At 36.4% G+C, this 22,315-nt stretch overlaps 1 protein-coding gene across 1 annotated transcript in view; it reads right to left on the minus strand.

Moving 5' to 3' along the window:
* The window catches only part of SPO11 (SPO11 initiator of meiotic double strand breaks), a 28,165-nt gene extending 9,151 nt beyond the window's left edge, over positions 1-19,014 (minus strand). The window contains exons 1-8 of the mRNA XM_063300042.1: positions 18,847-19,014; positions 15,663-15,776; positions 8,796-8,884; positions 7,275-7,341; positions 5,154-5,262; positions 4,257-4,343; positions 2,142-2,175; positions 1,824-1,933 (exon numbers count right to left, since the gene is read on the minus strand). Coding sequence (XP_063156112.1) covers positions 1,824-1,933; positions 2,142-2,175; positions 4,257-4,343; positions 5,154-5,262; positions 7,275-7,341; positions 8,796-8,884; positions 15,663-15,776; positions 18,847-18,965 — 729 coding nt within the window. The 5' untranslated portion in view covers positions 18,966-19,014. The remainder of the gene's footprint in view (positions 1-1,823; positions 1,934-2,141; positions 2,176-4,256; positions 4,344-5,153; positions 5,263-7,274; positions 7,342-8,795; positions 8,885-15,662; positions 15,777-18,846) is intronic.
* Between the last annotated feature and the right edge of the window lie 3,301 nt (positions 19,015-22,315).

A 22,315-nucleotide genomic window follows, 5' to 3' on the forward strand; every position in this document is an offset into this window, starting at 1 on the left:
CTGACTGGAGATAGTATAACTTTTCTCACATATTTTACATCAACTAAAGTTCTGGATTGCTTTCCGGGGCAGCTTCACACACAGTAGAAGCTGGAACTCTACTTTGCATACACTGGCTTTCTTTACCCATAAAATTGTCACTATCGACAATAGATGCAGAGACAGTTATCAGGGGGACTCTGCAGTTTTAACTCCATTCCTTCTCTAAAAAGACCCACTTTGTACATCTCTATGTAACATCTGTCCTTTTGATTAGACTGGAATTCTCAGGGCTTTCATCACTTCCTTTCTCTCTTAGTTCAGTTCTCAATTTCTTCTTACTCTGACCTGTCCAGTTCAGGACTTCTCTGGGTCACTCTTTCTCCATAATGTAAGCACACACTACAGACTCTTATCTGTAGATAAAGTGACCTAGGCTTTCCTATCACTGGGTTATTTTCTAAATACAGCTAATCTTTATTTAGCACCAGCCTCAAGAACACCTTCTTACACAAGTTACACTCCTAACTTTAGTGTTTCTCTTTCCATGCATTCTTTCCACTATATAAAGCTCTCTGCTATCCAACTGTGCATTGTTGATGAAGTAATGGAGGTTCACTGAAGCCAGACAAATCTCTGTTAAGTAGGAAAGCTATTGTGCCGTAATGACAAAGATAAATCTGCAACCCCTCCTTAGTATGCACTTGACCCTTAGGAGCAATGTGGCATTTCTGATATAGATTGTACATCATTTTCCTGGATAGACAAGCCACCAACCTTCTGCTTTACTAGACTGAGTTTTAATTTATCAACCATCTGTCATTCCAGTACCATAATCTGATTAAGGTTTTCAGTGGTTCAGATGATATATCTTTCTGTCTGTAGCTGAGTCTTCAGAAGAAGAAAGAAGGAAAGGTGACAAGCCCCTGGGGAGACACAGGTCCTGCTATTCAACCTGAATCAGAACCTTTTCTATTACTTCTGCAGAGTCTGAGCAGAATTATAAGCCTTAAAGTGACAGCACCACTTTGTGGAAGCTGTGAAAATATGAGGCTGAAACTTGGGCTTTTGGGGAATAATGGGCACCAGTTATTAATCATATGGCAGAGCTTGGGTGGTTTGGCCATAAACAAACACATGACTCACCAAGCAAATGGTTGGAAATAATACTTGCTACCTCCTGTCTTACTGCTCCTTCCTTGGAAACCTAGACTTGTTGAGATTTACCTGGACTCTTTTCCTTCTGGCTATTGCGGACTGTATCTCCTCCCTGACTCCTTCGGACTTGGTGTAGTACTGCTAGTTAGATCATATTTGGCTTTATTATTCTGCTTATTCCTTTGTGGTGACTTTGTGGTGATTACCATGTTGTCATCTTGGGACGATGCAATTATCCCACCATGGTACCCCAGGAATAGAACAGATCAGCATGTAATCACCATGCTGGTAGCATTGCATGCTTAACCTCGGAGTTACTTCACTTAGCAGTTTCATATGGCATGGAGAATAAGATGAAATCTTTCACATTCCCAAAGCACAAATATCATGTTGTTGAGCAGATACACCCTAGCACCATTTTCTGAAAAGTTAATCTAGGTATCAGTAGAACCACTGTAAGACTCTAAACAAAGTCTTTAAAAGAAGGGTATAATTGATACTACTGAAAGTTGCTGAATATATTCAGGAGAATTAAGATTATGCTTGCAGATTACAGTATCCCACCTCATAGTATGACCAAGGCAGTTTCATTGCTGAAACCAGGCCTAAACACAATTGAAATGAATCTGGAAAATTAATTTTATTCAAGAGTGTTTGGATCAGCTTGGTAAAATGTAAACTTGTACCGTAATTATTATGCTTGGAGACATTTTAGTGCAGAAGTTGTCATCTAACAATCTCTGAAAAGTTGCATCTTTTTCTATAATTAGAATAAATTTTGCATCTGTAATCAAATCTGTAGTATTAAGGATTCAAGAAAAAATACCGGAATTCAATTACACTACATAAAGTATTAAATATTATATAATTTTCTGTTATTATAATATGAACAATTCAGTATCAGTGACACCATTTTATATGGAATCTTTAGTAAATGTTGTATTAGAATCTTCATCTTGGTTTTTACTACTTCCTTTAGTCTATACATTTTGCTTAAAGGATACTTCTTATTCCTTCTACATTAGATGGTACAGGTGCCTGAAAAAACAGAAGTCAAAGTGTTTTAGAAACTGAGGAAAGACGTTCTTTCAAATTAACTAGACAATAAAAAGCAAAAATAAATCTCAAAAAGTCTTTTCCAAAATAATTAATTAAAGTAATGCTTCATTGCTTTGTGGATGCTATCAGATATAACTTAGGAAGTATTATGGTTTTCATGTATTAGCATCCTAATTCTAACCATCCTTCAAGAGTCAGTACCTTATAGTGGTGAAGGGATCTCTACATCAGAATCATACGATGAGTTGGGAGTTTAGTAGACTAAATACATCCATCAGAGAAAGGAAAGCAACCCACTGTAGTATTTTGCCAATAAAATCCGAGGGACATTCACAACCCAGACAATATCAACGGAATACTGGAAGATTAGTTCCCTGGGCTGGAAGGTATCCAACAAGCTACTGGGGAGGAGCTGAGTACAAACAGCATCAGTGCTAATAATGTGGCTGTATTAGAATCAAAGGGATGTCCAGGTCCAGCTATCGATATGGCCAGAGGTAAAAGGAATATTCACTGTTGCAAAGTTATGTATATCACTGGTGCATGGAATGTCAGAACAATGAACCAAAGCAGAGTTGATGTTATCAGAGTTAGGGTTAAATAATTTGATACCAATCGAAGTAAATAATTTGAGAGCATCATATGAAAGCAAGTCACTGGAGAATATCTGATACCTGTGGCTACTCTTTTTTTTTAACTTATTTATATTTTTATATTACTATTACTATTTTTAATTTGTGGCTTAACACTATGTGAATGAGCAGCCATTCAACTGTCCCTGTTTGCAGAGGGATAGATGCTTCCATTCCTGATTTCTAGAAAGCCAGCCGCCATTTAACCTGCCTCTGCCCAACAGGACATAAAATGTACTTTACAATCCATGTAAGAAAATCCAGCATATTCTCACAGTGTTGCTCAGTTGAGCCCTCCCAACTCAGGCAAAAAACTATTCTGGCATAAAATTTGCTCTTTTCTATCCTCCCTCTATTGTCTTCTCCCAATCACTGATTTCTTTCCTGAGTAATGGGTAACAAAGCCTAACAGATTTTGCATAGATTGAGATTGTCCTTAGATAGAATCAGAACAAGGGAGGAAAAAACTGGACAGCTAAGGATGATTTAAGCTTCTCTCTCTTATGAGCTACAGGTAAAATGAAGACCACATCATGAGCAGAAAAAGCTTTTACCAGGATGTGCCATAGTTAGGTGCAAGTGAAGAAAGTCCAGACATTCAGTCCAATAAAATTATAGCCAAGCATCAAAAACTTGATTATCGTATCAGAAACCTAATGGATTTAAATCATGATCTTCTCTTACCGATTATACTGTATAATGCTATGCATTATTTGATCACTAAAGTAACATTTCTCTTAAGTTTTGGATAAGGTAAAGGTTTCCCTTGACGTAAAGTCCAGTCGAGTCCGACTCTAGGGGGCGGTGCTCATCTCCGTTTCTAAGCCTTGGAGCCGGCGTTGTCCATAGGACACTTCCGGGTCATGTGGCCAGCATGACTCACGGAACGCCGTTACCTTCCCGCCGAAGCGGTACCAATTAATCTACTCACATTTGCATGTTTTCGAACTGCTTGGTGTGCAGAAGCTGGGACGAGCAACGGGAGCTCACCCCGCCGCGCGGTTTCGAACCGCCGACCTTCCGATCGACAGCTCAGCGGTTTAACCCGCAGCGCCACCGCGTCCTTTACCTTTAATCCTATTGTAGTATTGGCATGCTGAAGTCGGATTGAAAATAATTATTGAGATTGTACTGATTCTGTTTTTGATGGAGTGGACAAACAACAATAATTATGCAATATCTATAAACACTGAGTATGTTTACAAGGGAAGAATGTAGCCATTGTAAAAGAACAATTATTTTGTGATTTTGCAAAAAAAAAGTTTTGTTTTTTCTTTGAAAGAAGTGAAGTGGGAGATGTTGCTCCTGAATAAAAATTATGAGGCCTCATAATGCATTGAGCAAAAAGATCACCTATGTGCCTTCATCTACAAATACACAAATGTGTATCTTACATAAAACCAGAAAATAATAATGAATTGTACATACTGTGGTACTGCAAGTACAATTTACTTTTGTACCATCCTCCTCAATATAACTAAGATTACCAGCAATGCACCCTTTGCTAGTAGAGAGCTGCAAGGAAAAAAGTAGCATTTCAAATGTTAATGACATAGTCACCAGGATAATATATCTAATCCTTATGTATAGGCTAGATAGAAAAAAAAAATCAGTTAACCCTAAGTAAACACAAGTGTTTTCATAGTGTTCTTCATTACTGTAAATAGGCACAGGAAGTTTCATCTATTCTTATATTGGATTGGCAACTTATTATTGGATTAGGCAACTACTTCCTGATGTTTATAAGTAGTGTGACTTAGTTCCATACCAATCTGACGTTGATAGAAATTTGGCCACTGTCCCCTAAACCTTTCTCACACAATATCTAAGTTCTTTGATAACTGATCCCCCCAAACCAGGCCACTTCATTTTTTTGTTTGGCAAGTGGGGAAAATTTAAGGAGGGAGTTCTCTGGCAGCAGCACTCTTGCTGAAGCATAGGATGGTGGTATCTCCCTTTTACACTACTGAATCAGCACGCTGAAATGTGTCTTTCTCAAAGTGGATTACAGTATGAGTGAGCAATCGCAGAAAGGGCAAATAAGATTTTTTCCCCTTCTTTTGGCTATAGTTTGCTTCTGGAGTAGCACTACCAGAGAAAGGAAGCGGCAAAAGACCCCCCCCCCCCACATACACTTTCTTCTTCCTTCTGTGATTTGCAACTGCCACTAAAATCTACTCAGTAGATATAGGTGTGATTTTTATATTTATCTTGTCACGTTCATCTGTACCTATTGTGGGAAATTAATACAAATGCTATTTCCTACCCTTTCCCCCCAAATGGATTAAACCAAATGGATCATTTAAGAACCATTTAATACTTAACAATATGTAGAGTCCTCCTGGGTATCTTGAGCATACAGGAAATGTCATTTATAATGTTGTCCACAACCCTCTGGTTACCAAAACATACTGTATCGGTGTAAAATATATCTCTGTCAGAATAAAATGTTGTTTTAAAATAAAATAATTACAGCCTCAAAGGATCTGAATGCTACTCAAAAAAGTATTCTAGTACTAATGAATCTTTAACAGCCTCATGTGGCACAGAGTGGCAGGCGGCAGTATTGCATCTGAAACTCTCCCCACGACGCGGGTTCGATCCCAGCAGAAGCTGGATTCTCAGATAGCCAGATCAGGTCGACTCAGCCTTCCATCCTTCTGAGGTCAGTAAAATGAGCACCCAGCTTGCTTGCTGGGGAAGGTGACGACTGGGGAAGGCAAACCACCCCGCTATAGTCTACCAAGAAAATGTCGCAAAAGCGGTGTCCCTCCAAAGGGTCAGACATGACTTGGTGCTTGCACAGGGGAGCTTTCACCTTCAATGAATATTTAGCAAAGGAGGTCCCACCAGTATTGGCTGTGGATAACATATGACTGTGCAATCTGCTTCCTTGTATCTCGTGCTTTAAATGGATCTTACAATAATTGAAAATTGTAGGGGAAAAAAAAACAAAGGGAGTGTTCACAACTATTCTTATGCAGAGTTTTTGAACAATGATTTTGACAAGTTGTTAGAGACTGTTGAGCTAAGATGAGGAAGAAAATATTCAAATCCCTATACAACCAGAAAATTGGACTAGTTACTTTCTCTTTCAGCCTAGTTTACCTTAGAGAGGGGATAAAAGCTTAGTGTCGTGTTCACTGTTTCAATGTAGTTCATACATCGTAACATTTCACATGCCATGGCGCTGACGCGCATTTCTGTTTGGGAGGGAGCTGCTGTGAGACCTTGTACCAAGCTCTGTACGTGAAATCAGGACAATGGAATGTGTTCGGGTTATTTTCTCTGTTCAAGGACTTTTCCCGCAGACCATCAGAAACCGTTAGGAGCACCTGGGATTGTGAGCTTGGGAAGATTCTACGGCGGGAGGGATCTCATTTGCACCGAGGGTTTTTAGTTTGAATTTGCCGCGCTTTCATCATTCTCAGCTTTCTTTGTGATCCTGCATACTATTCTTCAATAAATCAGATATCTTTGAAATCCTGCTTATGAGTCTAATATACATTAGAATAGGCAATAATTACACTTAGGAAGTGGCAAAATTTGATCAGCTATATTAATTTATCTGAAACCTGAAACAGCTACTCTTGCATCATAAAAGCAGAGCAGTCTTGTAAGCTAATTAGGTAATCTCAAATGTAATATATTTGGCAGGACCAGTTTCAAAAAAAATCTCAGAATGGTGAGCTAGACCTTAGTTTTAAAGAATATCTTCTCTGCTTCAATATTTCAAAAGATATCGTGGTAGTGAAGAAGGCCACAATAGAAACACTATCACAGAGGCTGTGTTTGTATAGCACACATAAGTTGGTTATGAAACTAATCCACTGTTGGGGTTTGCACAATATACCAGGAAGGCAGGATTCACATCATAGGCATCCATTGCAAGCCACAGCATCAAAATGGTGACATGTGCATGATGATGTCATCATACCAATGACATACTTATATAACTTATATAATCTATTACAAGTATCACATAATTTGTGTGACGATGTTATACTGCACATGCCATTTGCCACCTCTTTTAAGGTTTCTTCCTACGAAATTGTAATGGGCAGTAGGAATAGCCTTGAGGAAGAGTCACCACCAAGACAATGGTCAGATAAAAGAAATTTAAGTACGGGGCAGAAACGTAATTTGAGGAAGTTTCTCAGACGTGACCTTCCCTATTTCTCACAAAGATAAAGGGAATAAAGATAAACATAGAAATATGTACTTTGGATCATTTTCCTCAACAAATAAATGAGCAAGTATAATGTTTTTGACTCATTTGTTTAATTGGGTTCTCTTTATCTAGTTTTAGAACTTGTGTGGAGAACAGATCATGTTTTAGGCCACATTTATGCAGAAATATTGAAAATTCAAATGGGTTCACAAACTTCTTAGCACTACTATATATTTTATTTTAACCTTACAAATACATGTAAACATGATTGTTACCTTTTAGTTGCATAAACATTTGTCTGAACCATCTTGTAGATTATAGATAACATTTTAAGAAACAAAGCTGAAACATAAAGCAAAACTTAATACAGTTGGCACCTGAAAAGCCCTAAAACATTTACATCCTTTGCATTTTATCTTCAAGTACATGCATACAATGTATTTCTATTATTGTTGGCACCATTTGCAAAAATGTCATGAACCTAGTCTAAACCTTATCTGACTTACTAAAAAGCTTTATGTAAAGTCTCAGCTGATGAAAACCATGATGGGCAATGGAGGTCAAAATCTATTCACTTATCTGGTGACAACCATGGTATAGAAAGATTCCAACATGGAATAAAAAGGAGTAAATGGTAAAGAGCATGAATTAACAAATTAAATGAAAGAAAGAAAAATAGTTATGCTGTGTGTTTGTGAAACTAAGAGAAAGGGAATGTATGTAATCAATCTGAATAAGATGGTCTGATGTTGTAGAGTGCAAGTGATGAATGCATGCAGAGAAGTGAAGGTATAGATTTGATCATGAATGAAGGAGCTAAAACATGTCAGAAAATATGAATTGATGCAGTCTGGGTTATTGTAGAGGCATATTATTGGAATCCATAGGTTGGTGATAACTCTGTGTTACACTACAGTGAATGGTGATAATGGAAGGAGTTTTGGAAAAAAAAATGTGCAATAGTCTGAATGAATGTGACCCAGAAGCAAAAAACGGGAATTAGATGGCATGAATAGAAGAGTGGGAATGATATAAAAGGGTGCAGAAACAGTTACTGGGGCATTTGGAGACCTAGGAGCTTTGTATGGGAATAATACATTGAAGAGTGAAACTGAAAAAAAAATGCTTTATAATGTTAACATCAACGAAAATGGATGAAAAGGAAGTTATAAATGCTGTGAGAATATTGAAAAATGATAAGGCTTCAGGTGTAGATTATATAATGGAAAATACATTAAAATATGGATATGGTTTAATTTTGGAATGGCTGTATGATTTGTTTCAAATATATGTAATGACTTCATCTCTGCTCATCAATTGGAACAATGCCATAATTATACCACTATGCAGAAGGAAAGGTAACAAGAATAAATGCAAAATCTACAGGAGGATTAGTTTATTAAGTGTACCCAAGAAGCTATCTGACAGATTTCTAACCAAAAATTTTTTTTTTTAGCAATTTGCTTACTTCTGTATTATTCTTACTAAACAGACTTAGAAAACTTTGGATTTTCTGAAGAGAGGTTTCTGCTTCAGATCTGAATCAAAACAAATTGCCCTACAATTTATCCTGAAGCAAAAGGCTGGAATTGCAATATTTAAAAATACAGGAACTTCATCAATTAACAGCTGAGAACATTGAAATGTTTTGTGTGCATATGTGTCTAATATAATTTTGGAAATAATTAATGGAAAATTTTGGCAGTTGATACTTTAAGGACACCAGTACTATTGATGTATTGTAAAATGTTTCAGAATTAAATAGATCAGTGTATTACTGAATTTCTTTAACTTACCAAACTTTGTTGCTGATTTAGGACAGTCACTTCTTATTTTTCGTGTGGTACAATTAGGTACCATCTGCAAACCTACAGCATCTTTAAACCTGTGGTTTTGAAAACCAAATCAGGTATTTAAAAGAAGAAGAAATATCTGATATTTTATTCTTCAGAATCGATAGTATTGCATAAAATTTAAGAATACTTTTAACATTGAAGATTAGAAAAAAAGATACAATGTCATTTCAAAGGAAGATAGATTAGGGAGGGTATGATAGTTAAACCAACATATGTAATCAATTCTAAGACAGAAATTATAAAAATAAAATCTGAATTAGTGTTAATTACTCACTATCCTTGGAAAAACAAGAGGATAAATGAGACTAGGCCACTAGATGACTATCAGCAGATACAACAACAGCAGAGAAATATTGATGTTTCACTGCCCTTATTACCACAGGGTAATCCTGAATATGGGCTTTTATCCATGTTCCACCGGACTCTTTTCATCTTCCTCCAATGAAGCTCCAGGTGTCTCATCTGATGCTTCAGCTCCCAGAGCTCCTCAGTGAAACAAGATGCACCCCAGGATGGATACACAAGGAGTACATACGTACATACATTTTATTTGCAACCGTTGGTTTTAGCAAAAATCATTTAAAATTACAGCAATCCACATCAATTCAGACCTCTAATATTCCTCTAATACTTCCCCTCTAATATTTGCAGGACTATTTATCAACACTTTCTTCTGTATCTTTCTTGCGGCCATTGCAAACAATGCGACTTGATTTGTTACATATTCATTCTCATCAGACAACAAGAAACAATTTTTTCCCCAAAATTGTCTGATTCAATTGGTTTAACAAAGGTGTGATAAATCTAGCTCTTGGTTCTTGATATAATCTACAGTGTAATAAATAGTGGGTCAGATCTTCCACCTGTGAGGTGTTAGGTAAAGGTAAAGGTTTCCCTTGACGTAAAGTCCAGTCGTGTCCGACTCTAGGGGGCGGTGCTCATCTCCGTTTCAAAGCCTTGGAGCCGGCGTTGTCCATAGGACACTTCCGGGTCATGTGGCCAGCATGACTCACGGAACGCCGTTACCTTCCCGCCGAAGCGGTACCAATTAATCTACTCACATTTGCATGTTTTCGAACTGCTTGGTGTGCAAGAGCTGGGACGAGCAACGGGAGCTCACCCCGCCGCGCGGTTTCGAACCGCCGACCTTCCGATCGACAGCTCAGCGGTTTAACCCGCAGCGCCACCGTGTCCCTGTGAGGTGTTACAAATGCATAAACCATGTATAAACGGTAGCCCTTTTTATCTTCCATCTAAATAGGCTGTTGGCATTGTTTGAAAACAAAGCTCTGTAAAAGCTTGTCTCAATGGCTGGGATATGGAAGACTGTAAGTAATATGACATTCCTTGTCTATTTTTAAAACACCGGCACCACTTAGCCACCCTGAGCTTATATACCTGGTCTCTATCCTGACTAAAATATTTTAAAAATAAATAGTCCCTCAATAGTGTATGATAATTTGTATCATTAAACAGTTCCTGTATATTATCATATTAGTGTATGATAATACACTAATTATTAATATATAATTATATTAGTGTATGATAACTGAGAAAATAATTTTTGACATGAAATTGCCCATCTGTTATTATTAAATTGTTCATATAGGCATTTTTTTGCCAGGAAGTTGTCAGGCATAAGAACTAGTTTCCTATAATATAGGATTATTGCCTTCTTTACTCTTATATTGATCGATGGGAGGCCAACCTCTAATCTCAGCATTGCCACTGGTATACATGAAGGTAAGGCTGAGACTGATCTCACAAATTTATTCTGAACCACTTCTAACTCATCTAGTTTATTAAATCCCCAAATTGGGGCGCCATATATCAACTGTGATATTGTTTTCCCTTGGTAGATCTTAATTGCTGGTTGGACTTGGCATCCCCCTTTTGAATAATAGAAGGAGCAAATAGCTGTCATAGATCTCGTAGCTATTATTCTTGTTGATGCTATATGTGAATTCCAGGACAGTGTTTCAGTGAGCCGAATGCCCAAATATTTAAATGACCTCACTTGTTCTAACTCCTCCTTGGATGTGGGGGTGATCTGGCTGAGGCACAAGGAGTATACACTGGGAGTATACAGAGACATACAGCATAGCATAGCATAGGGAGAGACACAGGGAGAGGCCACATAGGGGCAACAGTCCAAGTACCTCCCACCCACTATTCCAGGCAGTGACTAACATCTCCGTCAAACTGCCCACCTCAGGGAAAATTCCCACATCCCCAAACTTTTTCTGGAATCCAACAGGGTTCATAAATGTAGAGAGAAGGAAGACGACCTTGATGGAGATAAGCAGGTACCATTATCTAGGTAAAAGGGGCTAAAGCATTTTAAAACCAGAATGAAATAATATTCAGAAGCGGCTCAGGCAGATGCCTCCCTCATTCACTGAACTATAAGGAGGAGGAGGAGTACAGCACAGACTTGCCAGATTCTGTTCTTATAGCCAATCTCAATAAAAGTAGTTTTAGCCTTCCTGGGGAGTTGATTTCCTGGTCTGGTCTACCTACTGGGGCTGACATCACTTATAGTTCTTGTTAGGCTGTTACACTGGCACCCATATCCATATTCCTTTCTTCTCCTCAAAGTGTATTACTAGAATTTAAAGCATAATTTCCTCAGAAAAGTAAAAAATGCCCAAAAACACAAATACAGAAACCATATTTGCTCAAATACACAGCACAAGCTTTAGATATAAAATACTGTGGTAGATTAGGCAATTAATTAATTAATTAGTACTTGCCAGAATTTAGTATATATTTGCTTATACTGTGCCAATATATTACTATGCAGCATTTTAATAACATTTTTCAAAGTACATACCATGTATACGTGCATAGAAGCTCATCCGCAGATAAGCCGACCCTTGAATTTTTAACCAAAATCACATGAAAAAATGCACCAGTTAAATTTTAGGACTGTGATAGATGAGAGGTAAGAGGCTGGCAGATACTCATTTGAAAAGACGTGATGCTGTAAGGCCTGGAACCAAACCCCCAAATCAGGGTCCCAAATATGGTATATAAGGATACTTCCGGCATTTTCAAAGCTTATTGGACAAAGTTTTTGTAATGAGGGTCCTACTGAGAGAAGCTTCTCAATATTTTTTTTAACCAGGTTGTCTTCAAGTAGTCTCTAAGAACCAGTGGGGCCAGACCCACTCAGACAAAAGATAACTTTAGCCAAAGGTTGAAAAGATGATACCAAGCTTTAGCATCCAACAGAAACTAAGCCTGTCTCTAAATAATGTGCAGCTTTCTTAATGCATCTTGGAACTGCAAGCACAACTCTAATAAACTGACTCAATAGCATCAAGGATGCTAAGCCTTCTAAAAAATACAGACTTGGGCACCATAGAGGACATGGGAGCTTGGCTACAAGGCCTTTGCAAGCTGCAGGGATAGAGTGAGCTCCTTTCCAATGGAAAAGTCTCAGGATAGCTAACCCTAACCCTAAGATAATAAAACAGTAGAAAAGTGCTGTGTTCACACACACACAGGTCTGATTTTCTGCATTCAGATGAATATGAATAGTTTCCCTGTAAGACTTCCCTGTCCAATGTGGGGAGAGAAGCAGAGTGGACAGAATAGATCTAAGATACATGTCCTTATGCCTTCTCCATTCTCGGGTTGTTCAAATGCCTGAGCTGCATTTAGTTATAAATAAGACCACTGCATCAGTAACCCTAGCTTCTTAAATTTCAGAGCTCATATATTCCCTTTTCAGTTGAATAAATGTTTTCCTTTAAATCCACAGAACGTATATCCAAAGTACTGTAATGTATAGTGTAATTACATACAATATTTGATTATGCTATTAGGAAGCACTTACTGTTTTCTTTATGAAGAACCTAAGAGAGCTGCATTTTGCTATTCAAAGACATTACTTTTTATATCCTTAAGGTGGCAGAAGACACTACATTATGAAATCATAGAAAATCTTCTAGCCTTAGAAAACTTGGGATTTCTCAATATACTGAAATAGATCCAGAGTAAGTTACTCATCATGTCTAATTTAAGTTCATTTGACTTCAGCAGGTTCACTGAAAACCTTTAACTTATTTCAGCTCTGTGTCATTTAAAATGATACAAATTATGGTCAAATTTTAGTTTTCCTCATATTTAGAAAGACTCATATTTAGAAAGACAAACATGATTAGGTGAAAGCATTATATATAAAATTATTCTGGTTTGCATTATTATGTATATAAACCAAAACCTGGGCAATCTAAACCCAGAAATGGCTTAGGATGATATTGTTGTTTATTCGTTCAGTTGCTTCCGACTCTTCGTGACTTCATGGACCAGCCCGCACCAGAGCTTCCTGTCGGTCGTCACCACCCCCAGCTACTCCAAGGACGAGTCCGTCACCTCTAGAATGTCATCCATCCATCTTGCCCTTGGTCGGTCCCTCTTCCTTTTGCCTTCCACTTTCTCTAGCATCTTCTCCAGGGTGTCCTGTCTTCTCATTATGTGGCCAAAGTATTTCAGTTTTGCCTTGAATATCATTCCCTCAAGTGCGCAGTCTGGCTTTATTTCCTGGAGGATGGACTGGTTTGATCTTCTTGCAGTCCAAGGCACTCTCAGAATTTTCCTCCAACACCACAGTTCCAAAGCATCCATCTTCCTTCTCTCAGCCTTCCTTATGTTCCAGCTCTCGCGTGATATTACTGTCTGCTTATTTTCTTTGTGTTCAAATCGTACTTTGACCCCAAATTAATAACGATTAGTCCAGCCCTTTTAATATTTATCTTTATTTCATAGTACTCAAGTAGGTGAATATAGATTCCAAGACAGTTTTCCATTCAGAAATTCACAAACCCAGACTAATTTAACTCCAACAAAACGTTTTTAGACAAACCTTCAGTTACAGATAATAATATACTGTAGATAAGGCATAATGACATATTCTAATAAAAATGAATTATATAAATGCTAAATACTATTGATGACCAAATTCCTTTGGTATTAATAAATTCTTGTAAGCAAAAATGCAGAGTGAAAGGGACAATAGAGGAGGACAATAGAATCAGATATGCTTTATGACCCAGGAAATTATGTCAGACTATATTACTATCTATCTCAATACTCTATGCTCCATATTTGTAGTGTTTAATCTATTATCTGGCTTTTGGTTATGCTGTTGTTCCTGAAAATTTCTGAATGTGTGTACTATCATAAAATGGTCCCTCCCAATTTTAGTAGACTAAAACTGAAGAATGTAAAATTGAATAATAGCAATAATAATTTTCATGCTAAACCAAATTGTAATACAGTTTGAGTCAATTACAAACTAATTTCTGAATTATAAAACACTCAAACCTATTACGTAGCTGCATAATAAAAAAAATGAAAATGTAGAATAAATTTTTCACTATAGATCTTGATTCTTACTGACCTTTCTTCTTTCACAGAAGTTAAAATGTTTCTTTTAATTTTAGATAATAAAGAAGATACAATTATTAACAGTTCTATTTTTTAGATCTCTGTTGATATTTATGAACAGTGCTGCCTGTAATCTGAAACTGTTCATAACTATGGAAGTTAAACACTATCCTTTCTACCAATTCAGTGATTTCCTAAGTTTTTGTTATTTTTCTTTTTCTGTCAGTTATCTCCATTAGCTTCCATTTTAAGATAACAGTTTGAATCACTGTTTAATTTCCTGAATATTGGCATTTAATTGGCAGTTGATTTGTTTCCATGCCATTCCTTTTTACTAAGGAGTGTGTTAATAATGACACTTCCATTGCTTCACCTCCTCAACTCCTAAGAACATCAATCTGCTGACTATCAGGAACTTTATTCCGCTGATCATTAGGAGTGCAAAAAGCAGCATTCAATCAATGCCCTACTCTAAATTACATGAGGTTCTGAAGTTTCAAAAAGCTCCTACCCTCACCTCACACAAATAGTTGTCAACCCCCATTTTGTTCATTAAATTGAACAGCTCCTGTGGGGAGGGGAAATTGCTAAAAGTTGTCAGCATAAGCCCTGCAGTAAGGATTTCGGGTGAAGCAAGAGTTTTTGCCAAAAGCAAAAATGCCTGTTCACAATTTCTGCAGAGCATCAGCATTTCAATGGAAAGGCGGTTGTTAGTGAGATTTTTAAATACATTGCAGCTAAACCAGAAATAAACTGAAGCCTTGCTGATCATGAGTAGGTACAGAGTTAGATTCTGGTTCAAAGACTATAGAATTGCTTGAGTCTAATCTAATACTTCAGAATGTAGGTTATTAAACATTGTCATGAAAAGTTTCAATAACTTATCTATGGCACTTGCAATTTTTTATAAATCAGTGGTGGATTTTAGTCAGATTTAACAAGCCTGTAGTGGCTTTTTGCCAGATTCTTAGGTACTGAGTTACTGTGGCATGCATTAACTTCCATACTCTGAAAGGATTTTAGCAGTAGACCTACAGTCTTCCAATGTTTTCAGAAATGGAACAAACACAACACTGAAAATTAAACAGAAATAGGACTGACATTACACTATGAGCTAAGGGACCCAACTGGATGCTTTCTAGATACTGGGAAGTCTACCACACTGAAACAGTAGCAGATTGGGGACGCCTATCATAAACTTCATGAAATGTGAGAAAATACCTGTGTTCTTTTGTGTTATTTACATATGTTTATGTCTGTATATTTTGCATTATTTAATGCTAGACACCACCTGAACTCTGATATGCATGCACCCCAAACGTAACGGCAGTATATAAATAATAAACAAATATACAAGTAATATTTTATCTGTAATGTTTGTATACATTACATTCGCAAGGATGGTTTACTTACTGTATATTTCCCCAGTCAGATCTGTTTCTCAAGATAAGGATAGGTGCTTTATTTCTGGACAAACTCATGATAACATCTTCAATAACATTTTCTATTGCTCTCAGTACCTCAGAGCTGAAAGAAGTCACAATATATAATTTCACACAGATTGTATACCAGTTTCAAAGTTTACAAAATATTTTGCATTATTGCCTTTTAACTATTTTTTTTAGATTTCTGAAGATTCTAGAAACATTTTGTTGTGCTTTGTCTTGCTTTCAGTAGTAGAAATCAATTCATATGTTTAAGATTCAGCCTTAAGAAGTGCATTTCTAGCCAGTCCTCACTAGATTTTTTTCATCAAGCCAAATATTTGGTTCAACTGATTTAAAACAACTATGATTAATGTTTTTAAATCATATGATGTAATATTAGCTTTGGCCAGAGTTTGACTTAACTTGTTTTTAAATGCTGTAAACTTAAAAAAAAAGTTCAAGGGTATAATATAAGTACTTCCTCTCTACCATAGCACATTAACCTTTTGATCTGACACTTTGAATGAGTGCCTGTGGTTTTTAATTATATGAAGGTTTTGGCTGGATAACAACATTGTGTGTGTGGCAGGGGGAGGTGAAATGAACTAAAGTAAGTACATTAGTACTGCTTTGTATGTGTGTGTGTGTGTGTGTGTGTGTGTGTATGTGTGTATATATATATATATATATATATATATATATATAAAAATCAGATTACTCTGAACCTTCTATGAACAAAACTGCATTTTTGGTTAATTTTCTTACTCTTCCCCATTTTATAGTATACCTATATTTTGATGGATTATATTATAAAGTGTAATTAGTTTAGTTATATCTTGTTTCTATGTCAAAACCATATAAGCTAAATCTACACTCCCAGATCTTCCTTTAGCCTAGTGAGATGGTTTGCGTTTCCTTTTATTTATACACTACACATGCATATTATATGGAAAACCACTTTAAATACTTTCATACTATAGTTTCAGAAATGATTCCCCATGTGAATTAAGATAATAGGAGTTTCACTACAGTTTTAAAAAAAAGAATTCCAAAGTCTTTTGTCACACCAAGCTACTTGAATAGTTGTTTCCTCACTAAAATTACAAAACTGCATTATGTTCAGTTGTAATATGAATATGGTGCTTTCTTAGATGGGAGCACAGTGATTTAATGAATGGCAAAAAAAGCCGCAAAATTTAGTGTGCTTCTTCACTATTATTTTTGAGTGCTTTTTAAATATGATTCTACACATTTTTGTTAAGAGAATATTTATAATTAAAAAAGATTACGTGATATCTTTCTCTACGTATTGCTCATGTTTTAGATTGAAATGTTTCAGAATAAAATTAAGTTAATAGGAAGTGGACATCCCCAGCATTGTTGATTAGTCATGTTTTGTATTGATACTTTTTACTAAGCTATTTCACATCTTTCAATATTTACAGTTGTAATAATTAATGGTCCATGTGTATTGTGTTCTTTATAAATCAGATCATTTAGCCAGATAGTTTTCTGTTTCATCTTTAGAAATGCAGAGGTAAGTAAACGGGGCCAGGTGGTAGATCCAGGTTTCACATCCAGGCTTAAGATCTGAAGTATTTGGAGCCAACAGAGTTTGAGTGTGCTTTAAATGTGGGAAGAGAAGGATTTGAATGACACACTCATTCAAACAAATTGCACATGTTCCTTCTTTCATTTTAGCTCTCACTGCTTAAAAATGAAGTAACCCTTCATAAAAAGTTATATGGCTGGCCAAACATGCCAACTTAAAAAAAAAACCCACACACCTCAGCAGTAATTACAGACAATTCTAAGCTGTGAACAGCAAGGAACTACAGCATATCACATGAGGATAAAGCCTGTCAGCATATTTCCAACAAGTCACAGCATGACCATTGTTCCTTTTCTCTCGGCAACAGAGGTCGAAATACCCTTAAACCATTATTTCACAACAGAAATTTTAAAAGATACAGAATTAATCTCTTATAGTGTGTTTGTTTCAGCACACTCTTTTGAGGGAGATGGGCGGTGATGAAATTTAAAATATGAATGAATGAATGAATAAAATGTGGTTTAAGATTTATATTATTAGAAATTAAATTTAGAAACACTAAATTGTTCAAGGCAAAGGTATCGGATGACAAATTCCTTACAGTAAATATCTTGTACATTTATAGTACAGCATCAGAAAACAATAGCATTTCCAATTTCATTTGGGGAATGCGAACTTTGAAACCGTGTGTGTGTGTGTGTGTGTGTAAAAAGGATAATTCAAAGCATTGGAACTGCTTATATATAAATCTAAGGGATCAGTATTCATCGTTGATGTTACAGTGAATAATGCTAATGAAAGTAGCAAATGCAAGCTATATTTCAGCTAGAAATCCATATTTCAGTGTTCCCATTTATTGTTCAGTTGGTGGTGACACCTGAAACTCCATACATTTTATATTTTTTTTACTCAAGTTTATAAGCAGCTTCTGACTCTACCACATTCCCAATTACAGTAAAAAAAAAAAGATTCAAACAATAACCATAACAGTAAATAATAGTTATTAAGTACTGGACCATGGGGAAAAAATCCAAAAAAATCAGGAAAAAAAAAAATCTTACTGAAAAATGGGTGAAATCTCATTATTCCCAAAGATTTGCTGGAATATCTAAACCCCAGCAGCTTCACAGCAGTAGGGAAACTAAACAGCCCCAGGCTCTTCTTCCCTGTTTTTCTCAGGGCCCCTTTACCAAGTCTCCTAACTTACTTTCTGCAGGATAAAAGGAAAATATTAATTGCTACAACAAGAGGTATAGTGGGGTGGATGAATCTGAATGAGAGACAGGAATGGAAAAGCCAGATTCCAGTCCACTTCCAGGTCATACCTTTTCAGTGAGGAACTGTGAATTTTATCCAGCGAAAATATTGTGCTGCACTCTGTTACAAGAGTGCTGGTTTCAAGGCATTGTGGAAATTTCCAGCTTTCTGCAGACATTTGTGGGTAACTGTATTTTGGGAGGCAGCTATGGGAAGTTACCAGGATGCTGGTGGGAGTGGGCATCAGCGCCAACTAGCCTAAGGCCAGTGCAACCATCTTTTGGAGTACAGATCATCTCTGTCTTGGTTCTTAGCATAACGGCCTCGGTTTATAATCCAGGTTGGGTTTGGGTGACCTTACCTAGACATTTCGCAACTGAGGCTGGCAGCATGGGGTTTTGCTGAGGTTTCCCTGAGGGCCAGTTGGTGTTGATCCAGTAAAGTGAACAAAGACCAGTCTGTCTCTGTCAAACAAGCCATAAGTAAACAGAAACAAAGATTTAAAAATGCAACAGAAGAAAGGAGAGAACAATCCCTTTACACTCAACCCAGAGGAAAAAGCAGGTTCAGACTGGAAGCCTGGATTTATCCTGCCCCCAATTTTCTGTCAATCTTTAGTTGGGCCAGCCAGGCAGCCAATCGAATTGTGACAAAGGTGGGCCTAGTCTGGCTTGCCGAGCTGCAGGTCTGGACACACCTGTTTGCATTCTGAGGGTTGATGAAAAAATTGGCTACCATTAACTTTAAAAAAAATCCAGTTACTAGTGAATATATTACCTCAATGTGTTCAGCAGGGCCTGGGCTACCCCTGGCCACTGTGGGTTGACTTTGGGGATTCCTGCACTGTGCAGGGGATTCATTTTGCTAATATTTGCAATTTGCAAGTCTCTATCATCCCATACTTTCTAGGACATAGGGAAATTCTTTCACTTTTGTAAAGATTTAATCTATTTAGTAATTCCTTCTGTGATAACCGAAAGTGATAAAGCTCTTTCAGAAGTTGAAGAGATATTTGCAGCTCTGATTTTTCCCTCAACTTGCTTCAGAAGGATTAGTACAGTGTTTCTTAATCTTAGCACCTTTAAGATGTGTGGACTTCAACTCCCAGAATTCCCCATACTGGCTAGGGAATTCTGGGAGTTGAAGTCCTCACATCTTAAAGCTGCTGAGGTTCAGAAATACTGATCTAGAGGCTGAGGAATTCTGGGAGTTGAAGTCCACACATCTTAAAGGTGCTAAGATTAAGAAACATTGGATTAGAACTATAGAAAGATTAAGTGGGAATTCCACACAAGCCCCTGAAGTATGAGCTATGCGTGTCTATTTGAATAGGCCACACGCAGGAGATCATTCTCTGAATTGTACTTTTTATTTGGTATAGGCAGATTTATTTGGTTGTTTATTTATTTAAAAAGAATACTTTTGCCGTATAGCCGTAAGTTATATAAACCTTCAGATTTAGCAGCAACACTTGTACGCTGCCATAGAATTGTCTGGATTGTGGATGACCTATAATACTTTAAATAAGTAAATAAGAAAAAGGATTTTCCCCACTCTTGCCATTCTAATTATTCTGAATAAATGTTAGGTTCTGTCATTAAAGAAAAGAAAAAGTTCAGTTAATAAAAAACAAAAATCAAATTAATGAATACTTTTACATTTAACACACCTTCCTTTACTTTTTAGATGTAATCAGTTCTGACAGGAAATATTTATACAAAGCCCCTGTAACCCTTTTTAAGAATTCCCTCTCCCTCCCCCCCACTCTCTATATATAAAGTTTCAAGGTTTCTTTGATACACAAACTGACAAGTATATGTCAGGAACTTAAATAACATTGGCAAATTAAATTGTGCATCATAAAAAGACATTTTGAAGCTTTCTGTTGCATCAAATATCAATGTCTGTTAGTATGACTGCTATCTGGAATATCATTTCCTGCTTCCTCACATTGAATAGAATAAAGATAAGTATAATATGTATTTAAATTATGATTCCAGTCAAACTTGAAAATATAAAGCTCAAATGACAGAAAAAACTAAGTAAAATTATCACCATTAGTCAGATTACAAAAATCAGATTAAAGACAATTAGTTAAATTAGGCTGCATTCAGATATATCCTGTGCAATCCATAATTCATATTAGATTAAAGAATGTTTCAGTGTTGAAACAGTTTAATCATTTGACTCATCTTCTGTGCTAAATTTTTAGCAGTCCAAAAGAAAGTAGTGACTGTTTGCCAGCAGAGTAAACATTATTTGAATGTTCTTAATAATTTCCTTATTTCCATGCATATTATCTTTGAATTAACTTTCTATTAACTCAACATTTACTGCATATTTAGTTACTGGGAGTCAGGCGGTATATACATTTAATAAATCATCATTATTATTATTTAGTACATAAAATTATTTATTCACATCTGTTAAAGTTCATATGTCATTCCAAACAATTTACAGAACTTATAGCTCTTCATTTAATAAGAACCAATTGTTGTCCCCCTGATAGCACCAAAAATGTTCTGGAATAAAATTATAGCATTTTGGTAACATATAGGTAGCAGGTGCTTCTGGAAAATGAGATCTGGAGAATGTAATGACAATGCAATTGGTAACTATGAAGTAATTTCAGGATCTTCCATTGCAGTGGCATAATTTGACTGAACAAGTTAGCTGAGTATGGGAACCAAACTTATCACCTGCTGCTTACGTGGACAGACGCTGATCTTTTTTAATGAACAAAGCCTCTAGTATAGAAACAGGAGATGAAAAGTCATTCACAGCAAAGAGCATAAAACAGGCATATCCTTTCTGATTTGACATGCCTTGCTTAAAGAAGAAAATCCAATACGTTTTAAGCTTACCCAACATTTGAATGAGAAACACCTGCAAGTAATTTAGTAATGGTAGCCATGCCAGTACAATAGATTGACTTTATTTCCAGACTATCGTTCTTTGTTTTGTATCTTTGAGCCGCTTATAAATCTGACAGGGCTTTTCTTTGATAAGAAGGAACTTTATGCTTATCTCATATATTCAAGATACTTCCACTACTATGTAGCATAAAAAGACACCAAGGAGACACATTAATGCTAAAGAAATAGTATTAAAATATATGTCTTCAGTGTTTTGTCTAAAATTATACAGGTTACCATTTTATTTTAAAAGTTTAAACAATACTGTTTTTCACTGTTGTTCCTTTTCGAATTATGAGAATAAACACTTCAGAGCTGCCAAAGACTGTAAGCCAAACCACACATGCAATGCACAAGGCATGGTTTCTTAACTTTTTAACTTTTTAAATATTTGATGACTGAAAGCTGAAAGTGTGAAATTATACAATTTAAAATAGTTGGCTTAAATGCAACAGACCATAGATCCTCAACATTGGGAAGATTACAGCGGAAGGCTTTGTTCCCCACAGAAAACTCCACTTGTAAATCTTGTGATCGAAACTTTCTGAAGCAAAATGAAAAATTTATCTGTGGTGGTTTAATGATGCATGCTGGTCAATGAACAACTATACAGTTTGCATGAACCGTTCTGATATTCTTAATTATTCTCTATTTTCAGTATGTTTGTTTGTTTGTTTATTGGCTCCCCGCCCCCCACCCCCAGATGCAAAACTTGGCCTGCCAAACTACCATTGGATAATCCTGTCTGTAATGCATAATCACATTTTATGCCACTGTGGGAATCTCAAGAAGCAATTGGGCATATTATACATTTAGATGCTTCAGAAAAGGTTGTTTTTGAGAATCAGTCTGAAATTACCTTCTTGGCAGCCTTCCTAGGAATATGTTTAATAATTTTATATTCAATTTTGTTAA

Source organism: Candoia aspera, chromosome 3, assembly GCF_035149785.1.
Source record: "Candoia aspera isolate rCanAsp1 chromosome 3, rCanAsp1.hap2, whole genome shotgun sequence".
Taxonomy (NCBI): domain Eukaryota; kingdom Metazoa; phylum Chordata; class Lepidosauria; order Squamata; family Boidae; genus Candoia; species Candoia aspera.